Source organism: Anolis carolinensis, unplaced genomic scaffold, assembly GCF_035594765.1.
Source record: "Anolis carolinensis isolate JA03-04 unplaced genomic scaffold, rAnoCar3.1.pri scaffold_11, whole genome shotgun sequence".
Taxonomy (NCBI): Eukaryota; Metazoa; Chordata; class Lepidosauria; order Squamata; family Dactyloidae; genus Anolis; species Anolis carolinensis.
In genome coordinates, this window is record NW_026943822.1 from 24,132,653 (window position 1) to 24,147,699 (window position 15,047).

Below are 15,047 nucleotides of genomic sequence, written 5' to 3' on the forward strand. Positions count from 1 at the left end.
TTATTATTATTTGAAACACAACAAGATGAGTCCACAGCAGACATTCTGCTGGCTATTGTATTGGATCACATCATCATCATCATCATCATCATCATCATTATTATTATTATTATTTGAAACACAAGATGAGTCCACAACAGGAACTCTGCTGGCTGTTGTATTGGATCACTTTATTATTATTATTATTATTATTATTATTATTATTATTATTATTATTATTATTATTATTATTATTATTAGAAACTCAACAAGATGAGTCCACAGAAGGCACTCTGCTGGCTGTTCTTTGGATCACACGTTGGACACTTCCCAAGTGTCTAGGACTATTATTATTATTATTATTATTATTATTATTATTATTATTATTATATTATTGTATGACACAGCAAACAAGATAGACATGCTGGATTTCATTTCACAAAATCACAAGTCGAACACTTCCCAAGTGTCTAGGACTGTGGGATGTATTTTCAAATGATGCGTGCAGATCCCAGTAGGGTGGCCTTTTGCAGTTGGCAGATTGTAATTTTGTCAATGTCTATTGTTTCCAAATGCCGGCTGAGATCTTTTGGCACGGCACCCAATGTGCCCATCACCACCGGGACCACCTGCACTGGTTTCTGCCAGAGTCTTTGAAGTTCAATCTTGAGGTCCTGTTGTTGTTGTTGTTGTTGTTATTATTATTATTATTATTATTTGAAACACAACAAGATGAGTCCACAGCAGACACTCTGCTGGCTGTTGTATTGGATCACACGTCGGACACTTCCCAAGTGTCTAGGACTATTATTATTATTATTATTATTATTATTATTATTATTATTATTATTATTATTATTCAACTGAACAATAAATCAACTGAACAATAAATTGTTCCAAGTGCGATTCACAAGGATAATGCCTTGTGAAATTGTCAGAATGAGCAGACAGGAGGCACTGCTGTAAAGGCAAAGGCCTGTACAATGTAATATAATAAATAATAATAATTCCAAAGGGGACTCCTTGTTCCTTTTAGCTACTGACTGTAAGAAATTGTGGGAGTTGGAAGTCCAAAACACCTGGAGGAAGGGCCGAAGTTGGCCCATACCAGCTCTAACAGCACATTAAATGCAAAAGTCTTACAACAAAGTATCATCTGTCCCACTTCACCATCCAATCCTGACCTTTGTCCGCTTGAAGGATTTCACGGCCCCGTTCTGGACGCAGGGCGCGTTCTTCCCGATGTACCAGGGGTTGTGGAAGAGCATGCGGTCCCTCGCCGTGTGCTGCAGAGACCAGTCCCAAACGGAAGGGAATTTCAGGCCTTTCTCGTCGCCCAGCTGGATGTTTTTGCTGATGGCAAATTCCTGGAGGGAAGGAAACCCAGAGGGGTTCAACGCAGCAAGAAGCAAAAATTTCAGAAACTCTTTAAAACTAAGGCGCCAAACAGCAACAGACGGCATGCAAATATATGCAGAGTATTATTCTATTTTTACTAGTACAGTACAGTTTTGCTTATCCAAGGTTCTGTATTATCCAACGCAGTTTGCCTTTTAGTAGTCAATGTTTTTGTAGTCAATTTTTCAATAAGTTGCAAAAATTTTGGTGCTAAATTCATAAATGTCGATTTTAACGATTGTTTTTACTGTAATTGATGTTTCTATGGGATAATTGTTTTATTGCTGTGTTTTGATATTTGATTGTTTTATCGGGCAAGGCCCCATGTAAGCCGCCCTGAGTCCCTTCGGGGAGATGGGGCGGGGTATAAAAATAAAGTTGTTATTATTATTATTATTATTATTATTATTATAAATGCAGTAATTATTACATAACGTTATCGTGTACTGAACTGCTTTTTCTATCCATTTGTTGTAAAGCATGATGTTTTGGTGCTTAGTTTATAAAATCATAACCTAATTTGATGTTTAATAGACTTTTCCTTAATCCCTTCTTATTATCCAACATTTTTGTTTATCCAATGTTCTGCCAGCCCGTTTATGTTGGATAAGTGAGACTCTACTGTATATATACACCCGGCATTACTCAACTGTAATATTACTAATAGTATTGCCATATAATGATATAGTACAATATAGTAATTTAATGCTTATATTGTGCTATGCTAGCAATATATTGTATGTTCATTTGATTTGTAAGCCGCTCTGAGTGCCCTTCGGGGTGAGAAGAGTGGGATATAAATGTAGTAAACAAATAAATAAATAAACTTTTTAAATATTATTTTGTATATTGACTTTCTATGACTGTTTTTAATCATGTTGTAGTTTTATTGTTTGGTGATCTGTTTAATGTTTTTATTTGACTTGTGTTGTCGTATCCGGGCATGGCCCCATGTAAGCTGCCCCGGGTCCCTCCGGGGAGATGGGGCGGGATATAAGAATAAAATTATTATTATTATTATTATGAACTGGCAACATGAAAAAAGTGCAATTTAAAAGGTACTACATACAATTTTTGAATATAGACATTTATATCTCACTTAATTCGTATTCATCGGGCTTGGCAATCACCCACAACAGAGCGATAACTCATTAAGGGTGAGGCAGTGGAAGCTTCAAACATTGGGAAAGCTATTCCATTTGCCCAGTGGGGTGATATGATGGACCTACACAAGATACACACTGGAAAAAGACTTCAAAACGGGACCCGGATCCGGCCCGGTTTTCGCCTACCCACCGTGCTCTGCTTGACTCGCTGGTGCGGAGAGTTGAAGAGGAAGGTGCCGAACAAGGAGATCCGCGTGCTGTCGTACAGGATCGTCAAGTACGCTTCGGAGAATTCGAAGGCAGAGGGGTATTGCTCCAGCAGTTGCCAAACGCAGTCCAGGAACAGCAAGAACAAGGGAGACTGGAAAGTGGAAACATGGAATAGCAGCATATTGCAATACTCTCCAAAGGTAACCTTAATAAAGGCCTGGGCAAACTTGGGCCCTCCAGGTGTTTTGGACTTCAACTCCCACCATTCCTAACAGCCGGTAGGCTGTTAGGAATGGTGGGAGTTGAAGTCCAAAACACCTGGAGGGCCCAAGTTTGCTATGTATGGTTTAGATAAACAGAAAGAACTTCTGAACTAGAGGGAATAATATAATTCTAGAGTTGGAAGAGACCACGTGGGCCATCTAGCCCACCCCCCTGCAATGCAAGGAAAACACAATCAAAGCACCCCCAGCAGACGGCCATCCAGCTTTTGTTCAAGGAAGGAGCTTCCACTGGACTTCGAGGCAGAGAGTTCTCTGTTCAACAGCTCTTCTTATGACCACAAAGTCCTTCCTAATGTTAATGCGGAATCTCCTTTCCAGTAATTTGAACTCTAATCTCCATGGCAGCAGAAAACAAGCCTTGCTCGCTCTTCCTAATTATTATTATTATTATTATTATTGACACAACGATGTTGTATGACACAGCAAACAAGATAGACATGCTGGATTTCGTTTCACAAAACCACAAGTCGAACACTTCCCAAGTGTCTAGGACTGTGTGATGTATTTTCGGATGATGCGTGCAGATCCCAGCAGGGTGGCCTTTTGCAGTTGGCAGATCGTAATTTTGTCAGTGTCTATTGTTTCCAAATGCCGGCTGAGATCTTTTGGCACGGCACCCAATGTGCCCATCACCACCGGGACCACCTGCACTGGTTTCTGCCAGAGTCTTTGAAGTTCAATCTTGAGGTCCTGATAGCGGCTGAGTTTTTCCTGTTGTTTTTCATCAATGCGACTGTCACCTGGGATGGCGACATCAATTATCCAAACCTTGTTCTTTTCCACAACTGTGATATCTGGTGTGTTGTGTTCCAGAACTTTATTATTATTATTATTATTATTATTATTATTATTATTATTATTATTATTATTATTATTTATACCCCGCTCCATCTCCCGAAGGACTCGAGGCGGCTTACACTGGGACAAGCCCAAAACAGTATGACATCAATAAAAACAGTAACACAATAAAAACACAGTATAATAACACATCTTATAAAAATTAAAGTAACTTAAAACATACACGGTAATCCCAATTTTCCCTATGGCATCCTTTCAGATATGTAAACACAGCCGTCATGCAGGCTAAACTGATCTCACCATGTTTTCCTAATACACTTCAAATCCTCCAACAAGTTCCATTATCAAAACAACAACTGTTTGTGGGGCCATGGTTCGGTTTGGGGTGTCTTAAATCCACGTTATCGCTTCTGCAGGTTTTCGTGGCCCGTTACCTCTTTGTCGGATTTCTTGAGGTGGTTGCACCGATCCAGAAACGGGTATCCGGCCATGACCCACTCCTTCTGAACCAGGCTCTGGAAGCCAACCATGGTCCGGAAGAAGGGGTCCAGCATCACTTGAACCAGGGAAGCCACGCAGCAGCTCAGGTCCCGTCCTTCCTCCTCTGTGGGGAAGGATCAACAGGAATATCCACAAGAGAGAATTAAAGGGAGAAACAGGAAAATATTTAATGCAATTAATGCAGGAATTTTTTTTACTCATCATTAGATATCAGTTATGATGGCTTGACATCTGCAGTAGCTTCAACATGTTTAAAAAACTCACGAATTTTAGGGTCTTACCTTGCAAAACTACTGAAACACGCTTGCTGTCCAACATGTAGACAAGCTCTGCAGAATGCTTCAGGAAAAGCCTGGACCAAGGAGACAAAAAAACCCCCCATAACCCTCATTTAAAATGGTTTAATACTTAAGTCATTCTGTCCCAAAGGTAAGTTGTCAGACTCAAATAACTATTAAGTCTTAACTCGTCTGCTTTGACTAATAATAATAATCATCATCATCATCATCATACATATTTATTATTTACTACATTTATATCCTGCTCTTCTCACCCCGGAGGGGACTCAGAGCGGCTTATAAATCAAATGTACATACAATATATTATTAGCATAGAACAATATAAGCATTAAATTACTATATTGTACTATATCATTATATGGTAATATTATTAGTAATACTACAGTTAAGTAATTATTAGTAATATTACATTTAATATATAGTATATAATTAATATTATATATTATTATTATTATTATATTGTATTACATTGTAATATTGTTATCAATATTATACGTATATACAATATATTATATATATAATAATGTTACCATTTTTTGTTTATTGGGCACAACACAATCAAATACATCTATGAAATCACATATTAAAATGTATTTTAAAATGCAACCATAAAAGCATATATTAAAATATGCACATATTAAATTAAGAACCAAAAGTTCCACCGAGGCCCTCATCTCGAGGCCCCAGTGCCCTAAGTTGCATTTTATAATACATCTTAAATACAAGACAATCCAATAAGCCTCCCTTTTGCGAACCAGTGATGGACATACCTGACATACTCAAGCCAATGGGAATTATCCAGCAAGGACAACCATTTCTCCTCAGTTTCTTCGAATGGCTCTGAAATCAGGAAAGAATGTGCATTTCCATAACGGGAAGAAAATCTTCATTCTGGCAAGGACCTTGACCACCATTTCTTTATCTGTATGACTCTCCACACAGCACATACAAGGCCGAAATCCCCCAAATGCACCAAATCCTGACTTATACTGGTTAAGCAAAGTCAGGCTTGGATAGTGCTTAGATGGGAAACTATCAATGATGATGATTATGATGTTTATTTATATCCCGCTTTTTCTCTCCACAAGGCCATCTGTTAGGAGGGCTTGGATAGTCTCCTCCTGCCTGGCAGGAGGGGGATGGACTAGATGACCCTTAGAGGTGTCTTCCAACTCTATGATTCTAACATCATGCCCTGTTTAAGAGTACAACCACCACCCCATTGGAGGACATACCGTTCACACACAACTGCTTGAGTTTGAGAAAGGCAGACTGGATTTCTTGGATGTTTGGCAAAGCTTTGTCCAAGTCAGATTTGTAAACGTCGCTCCTCTGCGGGTGGCTTCGGGTGACAGCATTGGAAATCCTAACATTGGTGAAAGAGAAAGAAATCATAGAAACTGAACAACCAAGAGGGCAAAGAAGGCTGCTTCAAGCAAAATCCAGCCTCAGTCTACGATCCCCAGAGACTACGTGAAGAAGAACAGTGATGCCATTCCTCACCGTTGATCAATCTTCCGCTGCTGCAAAGAATCCTTGATGTGGGCCATTCTCACGAGGGCGCTTCCATTGGAATGGTTCCAGCACCACATCTAGCAGAAAGAGAAAAAGGTATGCTTTAAAGATGCAATTGCATTGAAGACTGTGAAGAATTGTTACACTGTAATATTTCAGATTTCTAAGTGGAGCAAAAGCTATGCAAGTGAAGAACAGGAAGAAGAGCATATCTCACAGGCAGCCAGAAAGATGATGATGATGATGATGATAATAATAATAATAATAATAATAATAATAATAATACTGATTATCCACCTCTCCTTGTGGTTTGAGGTGGGGTACAGCAGGGTTAAATTGGAACGATAAAACACAACACTATTAAAATACATATAACACAAGGCTGCACATCCCTGACAGGAAGAAAATCCTAACCCCAATAAATGGGTCTCAGAGCAAATCAATCCCAAACTGTGCAGAAAATAAATCTTGCACAAAGTAATTCACAAACTATAGCATTTGTGCATTTAATATAGTCTCAACTATGAATAATCTTTGAACTTTTTCAAAGACTTTCTTGGAACAAAATTATTCTCAAGTTGCTTGTTGTTTTGCTTGAGAACCCATTTAGCCAGGCATCACATCCCTTGTCATTGACTGTATCGTTTTCCTCCTTACCGGCATCCGTCTCCCAATGAAGGAGTGGGAATACAGCTTTAGGTCTTGATCCGCCAAAGACGAAGGCACCACAAAGTACTCTGGAAGGCTTGGGGACAAGACAAGGCAGATGCGTAAGAGCTTCTTGTGAAATACCACTGAGAAATGTACTTTAAAACATAGCATTTCACATTCTGAGATCAATAGTTTGGGCTAGCTTTGGTGTCTCACATCAAGGGGGTGGAAAGAAATGGCAGTCATCTTTGGGAGAAAACAGAGTAATTTGAATGTACTATCTCTTACATAAATAAAAATGTCAAATCATAATTTAAGAAATAAACATTTGCAGGTGAAATTGAGGTATCTGGGTTTGGGTTGCTAACTTCCTCGAAAGGCGTGCCTCATCCAGATTTGTACATTCATTTCTGAGCCTCAATCCCAATGGGCTGCAATGGGATAAAAGAGCAAACTCACCAGGTAGAGATCATGTAGCCTTCGTTGACGGAACAGACGCGCCATTCGGAGGCTCCGGTTCTCTTGATCTCTCGATCCCAGTCGGAGTAGGTTTCAAACAACGGGGTCTGAGGGCCGCCACCACCTCCTCCAGGGTCTAAGCCATTCACCTTTTTGGCTACAAGGAAGCAAGCGCTGTTTTAAAATTCCAAATACCACCATGCAAATGCCTAGAAAACAACACCACTTACGAAGAAGCATGGGAGCTATCAATGTTCGTTTATATAAGTGAAGCCAATCTCTCCCTCTTATCTTACCCCCTACACAGCAAAGACAAATAGCTCCATTTTCCTCTGATCCCTCTCAAAACTGAAAGCATTATCACTATTTAAGTTTTTTAAAAAGACAGTCGTAGGGGACTCCAAAAGTAGAATTCAGAGACTGTACGTGAGTCATGAGATGTACTCTGTAATCCTGCAAATGCAGCTTTTATTATAATAATAATAATAATAATAATAATAATAATAATAATAATAATCTTTATTTATACCCCGCCACCATCTCCCCAACGGGGATTCGGGGCGGCTTACATGGGGCCATGCCCAGAACAATACAATATAACAAAATATAATAGAACAACAAATCATAGCACATTAAACAACAATAAAACAACAACAGAGCTTTTATAGCTCTGATCAGCATAGGTATGCATTGTAAATAGAGGTGGAGGGATTCATAATGATTCTGGGACCTCCAAAGCCAATAAATAAAAAGATAATAATAACAACTTTATTTTTATACCCTGCCTTCATCTCCCCGAAAGGACTCAGGGGGCCTAACATGGCGTCAAGCCCAGATAATCAAAATAAAACAAGATAAAATATATACATAACACAAAACAAAACAAAACACATTTATACACAATGGCATAGTCAAATAATAAAATGACATAGTAGAACAGAACAGAATAAGTATTAATCAAGGGCAAACTGTGCCAAAGATATTTGGTAGGAAATGGAAAACATCCCAAAAAAAAAAAAAGCTTATGATGTCTCTTCTCATGAACATGTGAGTATCTCCGTTACCTGGGTTATTGTACTTCTTGCTCACATACTCAAAGGCAAAGAGGAGCTGGAGATCCGCTGGCTGGGAATAATGGGCGATGGCAAGGCACACCTGAGGGAGGAAACCAGAAAGCAAAGGGATGTGTGCGATGGATAAACTGGTCCCATGAGTAAAGCATGAGCCCAAAGCCTTCATAAAGGTGTGCCTTTTTTTTGGACTGTTGGCTTTGTTGCCAAAACTCTTTCAACAAGCCATTCTACAGCCTTTCACATTCTACTGTGTGCCTTTTTAATGGTCATAAAGAAAAAAGAAGGGTCTGGGCCAATGAGAAGATGAAAATTATGATGTATCTTTACCCCGCTTTTTCTATGTGAAAGAAGACTCGGCTAACAATAAAAACTTGAACATGTGAGTTAAAACCGAACACGTACAAACATTAAAATGGGATTAAATACTGGAAATACAGTAGGGTCTCACTTATCCAAGCTAAATGGGCTGGCAGAAGCTTGGATAAGTGAATATCTTGGATAATAAGGAGGGATTAAGGAGAAGCCTATTAAACATCAAATTAGGTTATGATTTTACAAATTAAGCACCAAAGCATCATGTTATACAACAAATTTGACAGAAAAAGTAGTTTAATACGCAGTAATGTTATGTTGTAATTACTGTATTTACGAATTTAGAACCAAAATATCACGATACGTGTATTGAAAACATTGACTACAAAAATGGCTTGGATAATCCAGAGGTTTGGATAAGCGAGGCTTGGATAAGTGAGACTTTACTGTATTAGAAATCAACAGTTAAAAAGTTTTTAAAGATGGCCTTTCTCCCCTTACAAAACCCCCAAACATACTGCCAGCATGAATGCCCAAGAATCTCAGATGTAAAGCACTTGCAGTAAGGTGCATTACCTGTTGCAAAATTCATTTTAAAATGCCACTTTACCAATACTTCCAACTCCTTAATGTAGAGACACGCTGTTGGATTTTTTTAATTGATTGGTTGGTCCAAAGTTTTTAAGCTTCCCTCCCCTTTTCAAAGTCATTCTGCTATTTTTCTTAAAAGGAAGGCCTTCCCTTCTTTCTCCGTGTTACAATGAAAGGCTGAAATGCCCTTGCTGGCCATGCTATGCCTTTCTTTCTCCATGCTTCCTTCCTTGCTTTTGCAAGAAATACAAATGGAAGCCAAGCACCGTGGCTTGAAAACAACAAGCATCACATGGGAGACACTTAAGGGAGGTTTTGCCTTCTGACTAAAAGCCCCGTTTGTTTGCCGCTTTTGCCTCGGAGCGCAAGGGCACACACTGGAGCCATTGTCAAGGGTTTTGATGCAAGCAGTTTCTTAATGTCAGATTGGAAGGAGGAGGAATGAATGCCACAGAGAAGGAGAAAGGTTATTTTATTTCCCCGTCTGACGGGAGGAAACATTTCAACCATTCATCATTGCCCAAGAACTCCTTTAGTGGGGAAAGGGGGAAACTGGTTAAAGCTCGATGCCTTGCAAGCTTAGCTGCCCTTATCTTTCTATTCCTCATCATACCAGGAGCGAAGGAAGCATGAAGCCGGGCCTGGCTTCTCTCCCGTGCACAAATACACAAACACAGGCCTCTTGTTGCAATGCCGATACAAGATACCTGGCTTAACCTGTGGCCTTCCAGAAGTCCATGCTGTTTAGGCCATTGCTTTTGCTTCTTGCAGCCTTGTTGTTAAACAGAGATGCTAGACTAGGCAAGTGGGGCTTATATATCTGTGGAAAGTCCAGGGTGGGAGATAGAACTCTTGTCTGTTGGAGGCAATTAATCACCTTGATTAGGATTCAAAAGCCTTGTAGTTCCAAAGCCTGGCTGATTCCTACCTGGCGGAATCCATTGTTGGGAGGTGTTAGCTGGCCCTGATTGTTTCATGTCTGGAATTCCCATTTTCTTATTGTTTCCAGAGGAGCGAGGAGCGAATATCAAATAATAATAATAACAGTCCTAGACACTTGGGAAGTGTTCGACTTGTGATTTTGTGATACGAAATCCAGCATATCTATCTTGTTTGCTGTGTCATACAACGTTGTTGTGTCAATAATATAATAATAATAATAATAATAGATTTGCTACTATAATAATTGAGCACCCCCAGATGGCGCAGCGTGTTAAACTGCTGAGCTGCTGAACTTGCAGACTGAAAGATTGCAGGTTTGAATCCGAGGAGCAGAGTGAGTGCCCGCTGTTATCCCCAGCTTCTGCCAAACTAGCAGTTCGAAAACATGCAAATGTGAGTAGATCAATAGGTACCGCTCCTTTTGGAGGGAAGGTAACGGCACTCCATGCAGTCATGCCACTGGCCACATGACCCTGGAGGTGTCTATGGACAACGCCGGCTCTTTGGCTTAGAAATGGAGATGAGCACCAACCCCCAGTGTCGGACACAACTGGACTTAATGTTGGGAAAAAACTTTACCTTTACCTACTATAATAACAATCTATTTTTATTATTAAGTAGCAAATCAGGACAGTTGTCATAACAAGAATGTGAAACTGGGGTTGCACTTGAGCTTCCAGACCTAAGTAAGCGTGTGCAGCAATGTAGACAATACAGTCACTCCACCATGGATGGCTAAAACAAGGCACAGAAGAATATGTCTATGGAAAGAAGCTTGTGGTATTGCCCTTGTGATACTGGACATGTTGCACCTGACTGCTAATGCTCCTATAATGCACCCCAAGCCTCATGCTCCATCTGCAAAGCCTGCTCCTCTGGCCACAACATGCCATACAAGCCGCCTAATGTGTTAGTGCCAGGAAAGTATTCAAACGTCTATTTGTTCCTGCATTCCTTGGCTGTCTTCAACATTGTAAGCTTTTCCTATTACCTATTTTAAGCCTGAAAACACATTCATCGCTTTGGCCCAGGTTTTCTTTTCCAGGTGTTAGATATTTACAGTGTCCACCTGGAAGAAAACATTGCCAGCCAAGGTTTTGGCTCAACGTAACCATGCTGAGAAATGTAAAACGAGAGAGGGCAAGTATATGAATATATGCCGCACTGAATGGCCTTCTTGTTCTCCAAACATTCATCCAGCAGTTTTTAAACAAGCAAAGAATGCCCAGCATCTGCCAGAGAAAGCGCCTGACTCCCGACTTTCCAGGAGCGACGTGTGAATTTTCATGTCCCATTGGGTTAGAGGACAACTACTCTCTGCATGGATTTAACTAATAGTTTCCATCTCTAACAGCAACAATATCTTGACTAATGAAACAACTCTTGACTCTTCTGATACACAATCCGATTAGGAGATTTGAAATCAGACTAAAATGCCCTTGGATCCTCTATTTGAACAGTGCTCCCTATTATGTAACTACAGTAGAGTCTCACTTACCCAACACTTGCTTATCCAACGTTCTGGATTATCCAACGCATTTTTGTAGTCAATGTTTTCAATACATCGTGATATTTTGGTGCTAAATTCATAAATACAGTAATTACTACATAGAATTACTGCGTATTGAACTACTTTTTCTGCCAAATTTGTTGTCTAACATGATGTTTTGGTGCTTCATTTGTAAAATCATAACCTAATTTGATGTTTAATAGGCTTTTCCTTAATGCCTCCTTATTATCCAACATATTTTGCTTATCCAACATTCTGCCGGCCCGTTTATGTTGGATAAGTGAGACTCTACTGTATATTATTTTCAGGTGGTTCAAGTACTTTTGGTTACAAATTTAATAAAGGAATAACTAGGTATTCAGGACAAAAATAAAACCTCGGCATCTGCCAGGGTACCTTTTTTGCACTTTCTGGTCCTGCTTCATCGAAACGAAACCGGACGATACGGAAGTCTTTGCAGTAAATGATCAGCTCCGTTGGATTAAACTTAAGCTTTTGATTTGGCCCCAGGACTTTCTGCTTCCTCTTCGTATCATTCACTGGAAAACACAGAAGGCAACGCTTTTAGAGAAAGTGCACACATGCAAGACGAAAGATAATCTCTAATAGTGTGCACTGAAGTATGAATAAATGGAACAGATTGTTGCAGTTGTGATGATGTGTCCAAAAACACAATCCTAACCATTCTATTGGCTAAAATAAATATATTATAACGACGTCACTTCCATGTGCTTCACACATACCTGTGACGATTTGCTCAATGCATGTTAATGCAACATCGTGCTCTCCGAGGAGAAGGTTCCTGTACTGGAACTTCTGAAATGCAAAAGATAAAATCACAATGTCACTGTGAAGGTGAGCCATATTTGTATCCTAGCATTCAACACAAAGAGAGGCAAACCAACCTGAAGGGGCATGGGGTCATCCGTAATGAAGGAGATCTTGAAATTGGTGCAAACCAGTTTCCCCCAGAGATCGTACTGGCTGGTGTCCGTTGCGATGCATTTCCGCACAAAGTTCACTTCGTTCACCACAATTTCACCTTTGAAAAATCAAAATCAAATGTCCACTCAATTGCAGTTGGGGTTGAAATAGATCATTCTTACCAGCAACTTCAGATTTAGGAACTTGGCTGCAAGGAAAACACTATGTGTGAATAGTGTGTCAGCTTAGAGTGATCACATGAATTTTGGGGGGTTTTCCTAAGTGTTTTTTCAGTTCCTTCCTCTGAAATAGAGCCTATAGCACCTACTAGGCGTTATCCATATGCACAACCATTTATCTTCGTCTATTAACTGCAAGTAACAAACAGAAACTATTAATCAGGAAGTTCCCATCTGGAGGAACGCCAGCCATTATGGCACCTTAAGTAAATTACAACAAAATAAAATGAGTGCAGGGATGTGAAATATTCATTCACACCTGGCCTCCAAAATGGGAATCCCTCAGTAGCTTATCTTCAAAGCTAAAATTAAGTTAAAATGATCTCTTAGCTACATATTGTGGCTCACCCTGTGGTTCATTTCTTTAAAATATAAAAGCGGTTTACAGTAATGATAATGTAAGAAGTGTTACCTTTCCAAAATATTGACTCCTGAAATGATCTCACATGATATTTCAAGGGCAACAAGCCATTGCTCGTGACGCCAGCTTCATACCGGACTGCACTGGCTATTCCCTGCTTTTCTCGACCCAATCTGAAATGCTACCTTTCTCCCTAAAAGCCTTGGGATCTGGTCACCTGAAGGACGGTCGGCATGAAGAAACTGACCTGCAACAATTTCTTCACCTTTGGGGTCAGTTTCACTGGGGAAAGGTTAGCAGGAAAGCTATTTGCAAGTGTATATACAGGCAATAAAGCTTTCTCTGTCCATTTCTCTTTCTGTTTTGAAAGGGTAATCTACTCCAAGTCTCAGACAGTGGTCAGTTGTGGGTGGCTCAAACCGACAAACACCAGGTGTAAACAACAAGAGATCAGGAAAAATTAAGTCTGCCCAAAAAAGAGAGAGCTAGGAATATATCCGGTAGTGTTCCTCTGAAAACACTAGTACACACATACATACACAAAACAACTCCAACTAGAAAAATACATCTAAATTAGATATCTAAAGAACGTTCATGAAAGATTCAGTGTCTGATCTGAACTGCACTTCAGAGGAACATGTCCAACAAATGTGCATTTTTAAAAGAGCTCTTTAAAAAAGAAAATCTACCAAACTCCACTGCACAGAGATGTACAACGGGAAGTATTGCTCCGGGGGGCACTTATAGTATCTAATGTATATGCTCATCCTGGGATAACTGCTAGGAAATTGCTGTGGCACCAAGTGGAATAATCCATTATTGTTATTACTGCCATTACTTTTATTTATATCCCTCCTTGCTCCCAGACTGGGATTCAGGGAAGCTCTGTAAGGCACACAAAACAATGTGAGATGCATGATTTAAAAGCTGGGATAATGAGGAAGGCATATGGAATAAATGTGAAGCTGCAATTTATTTATTTATTAAATATTAGTCATCAAGATTGTATAGTAAGAAACCAGAGCAATTTTAAACTGGGTTAAGACGACAAAACAATTGATCCAAGGCCACCCTGAAAGGTTTCTGACTGGGTGTGAATTGGAATCCAAGACACCATTCCTGCAACTAGAAAACTGACCCAATAACTTGGGATTTTACCCAGAGAAAAATTTATTTTTCATCTTGCCTGATTTTTCTTTTTAAAACTGAGTATTTCATGAGCCAACCTCTCTGAGAAAAGTCTGAGGCAGACTGGAAGCACCTGTTGAACTGAACACAGCAAATTTGCCTAGATGGAAGGAATTTGCAGAAAACAGTCTCCGGATGAAGTGCGAATACGGCAAAATCAGCCAAAGGATCTGGTGTCTGTCATGTTCTTTGGGCTTAAATTAAAAAGCAAACAGCAGAGATATAAATCCAATCCCTGCTTAATATTTTGACAGCTACCAGAAACAAAACTTTTTCCTTTAATCAACTGAAATGTTTCTTCATGTTACTGTCTCCAAAAACGTGAAATGGCTATTTATACTGACTAAATAGAGTTTCTCTTTGAAAACAAAACATCCATTGTCATTAAAACAAAACAAAAAACCCCAAATCATCCATTTGTCTGTTACATTATCATCTCATGTATCAGGATTTTGTATTCCGCATGTTAAGTTGGGCGAAAATAAACAAATCACGGATACCTACTCAGCAGTGATGGATTAGCTCTGCTCAATGAGGAACCACAAGGGTCAATCCCATTGACGCCATAAAGAAAGGCAATTATGAAAAGGTCAAAGAAGTGCAAACACAATGTAATAGGTGTTTCTCAACGTGGTTTGGAAGCCGATCCAAATGTTCTTTGCTGCAGGTTTTCGGCCGGAGGGACAACCTGCCTGGACTGGATTCAT

At 39.7% G+C, this 15,047-nt stretch overlaps 1 protein-coding gene across 1 annotated transcript in view; it reads right to left on the reverse strand.

Annotated features, from left to right (window-relative positions):
• Positions 1 to 15,047, reverse strand: part of mtmr10 (myotubularin related protein 10) — a 30,271-nt gene that overhangs the window by 5,841 nt on the left and 9,383 nt on the right. Inside the window, exons 3-15 of the mRNA XM_003226928.4 lie at positions 12,534 to 12,670; positions 12,372 to 12,444; positions 12,025 to 12,167; positions 8,265 to 8,355; positions 7,201 to 7,357; positions 6,748 to 6,835; positions 6,079 to 6,167; positions 5,811 to 5,941; positions 5,346 to 5,415; positions 4,558 to 4,628; positions 4,210 to 4,379; positions 2,674 to 2,844; positions 1,164 to 1,346 (exon numbers count right to left, since the gene is read on the reverse strand). Coding sequence (XP_003226976.1) covers positions 1,164 to 1,346; positions 2,674 to 2,844; positions 4,210 to 4,379; positions 4,558 to 4,628; positions 5,346 to 5,415; positions 5,811 to 5,941; positions 6,079 to 6,167; positions 6,748 to 6,835; positions 7,201 to 7,357; positions 8,265 to 8,355; positions 12,025 to 12,167; positions 12,372 to 12,444; positions 12,534 to 12,670 — 1,574 coding nt within the window. The remainder of the gene's footprint in view (positions 1 to 1,163; positions 1,347 to 2,673; positions 2,845 to 4,209; positions 4,380 to 4,557; positions 4,629 to 5,345; positions 5,416 to 5,810; positions 5,942 to 6,078; positions 6,168 to 6,747; positions 6,836 to 7,200; positions 7,358 to 8,264; positions 8,356 to 12,024; positions 12,168 to 12,371; positions 12,445 to 12,533; positions 12,671 to 15,047) is intronic.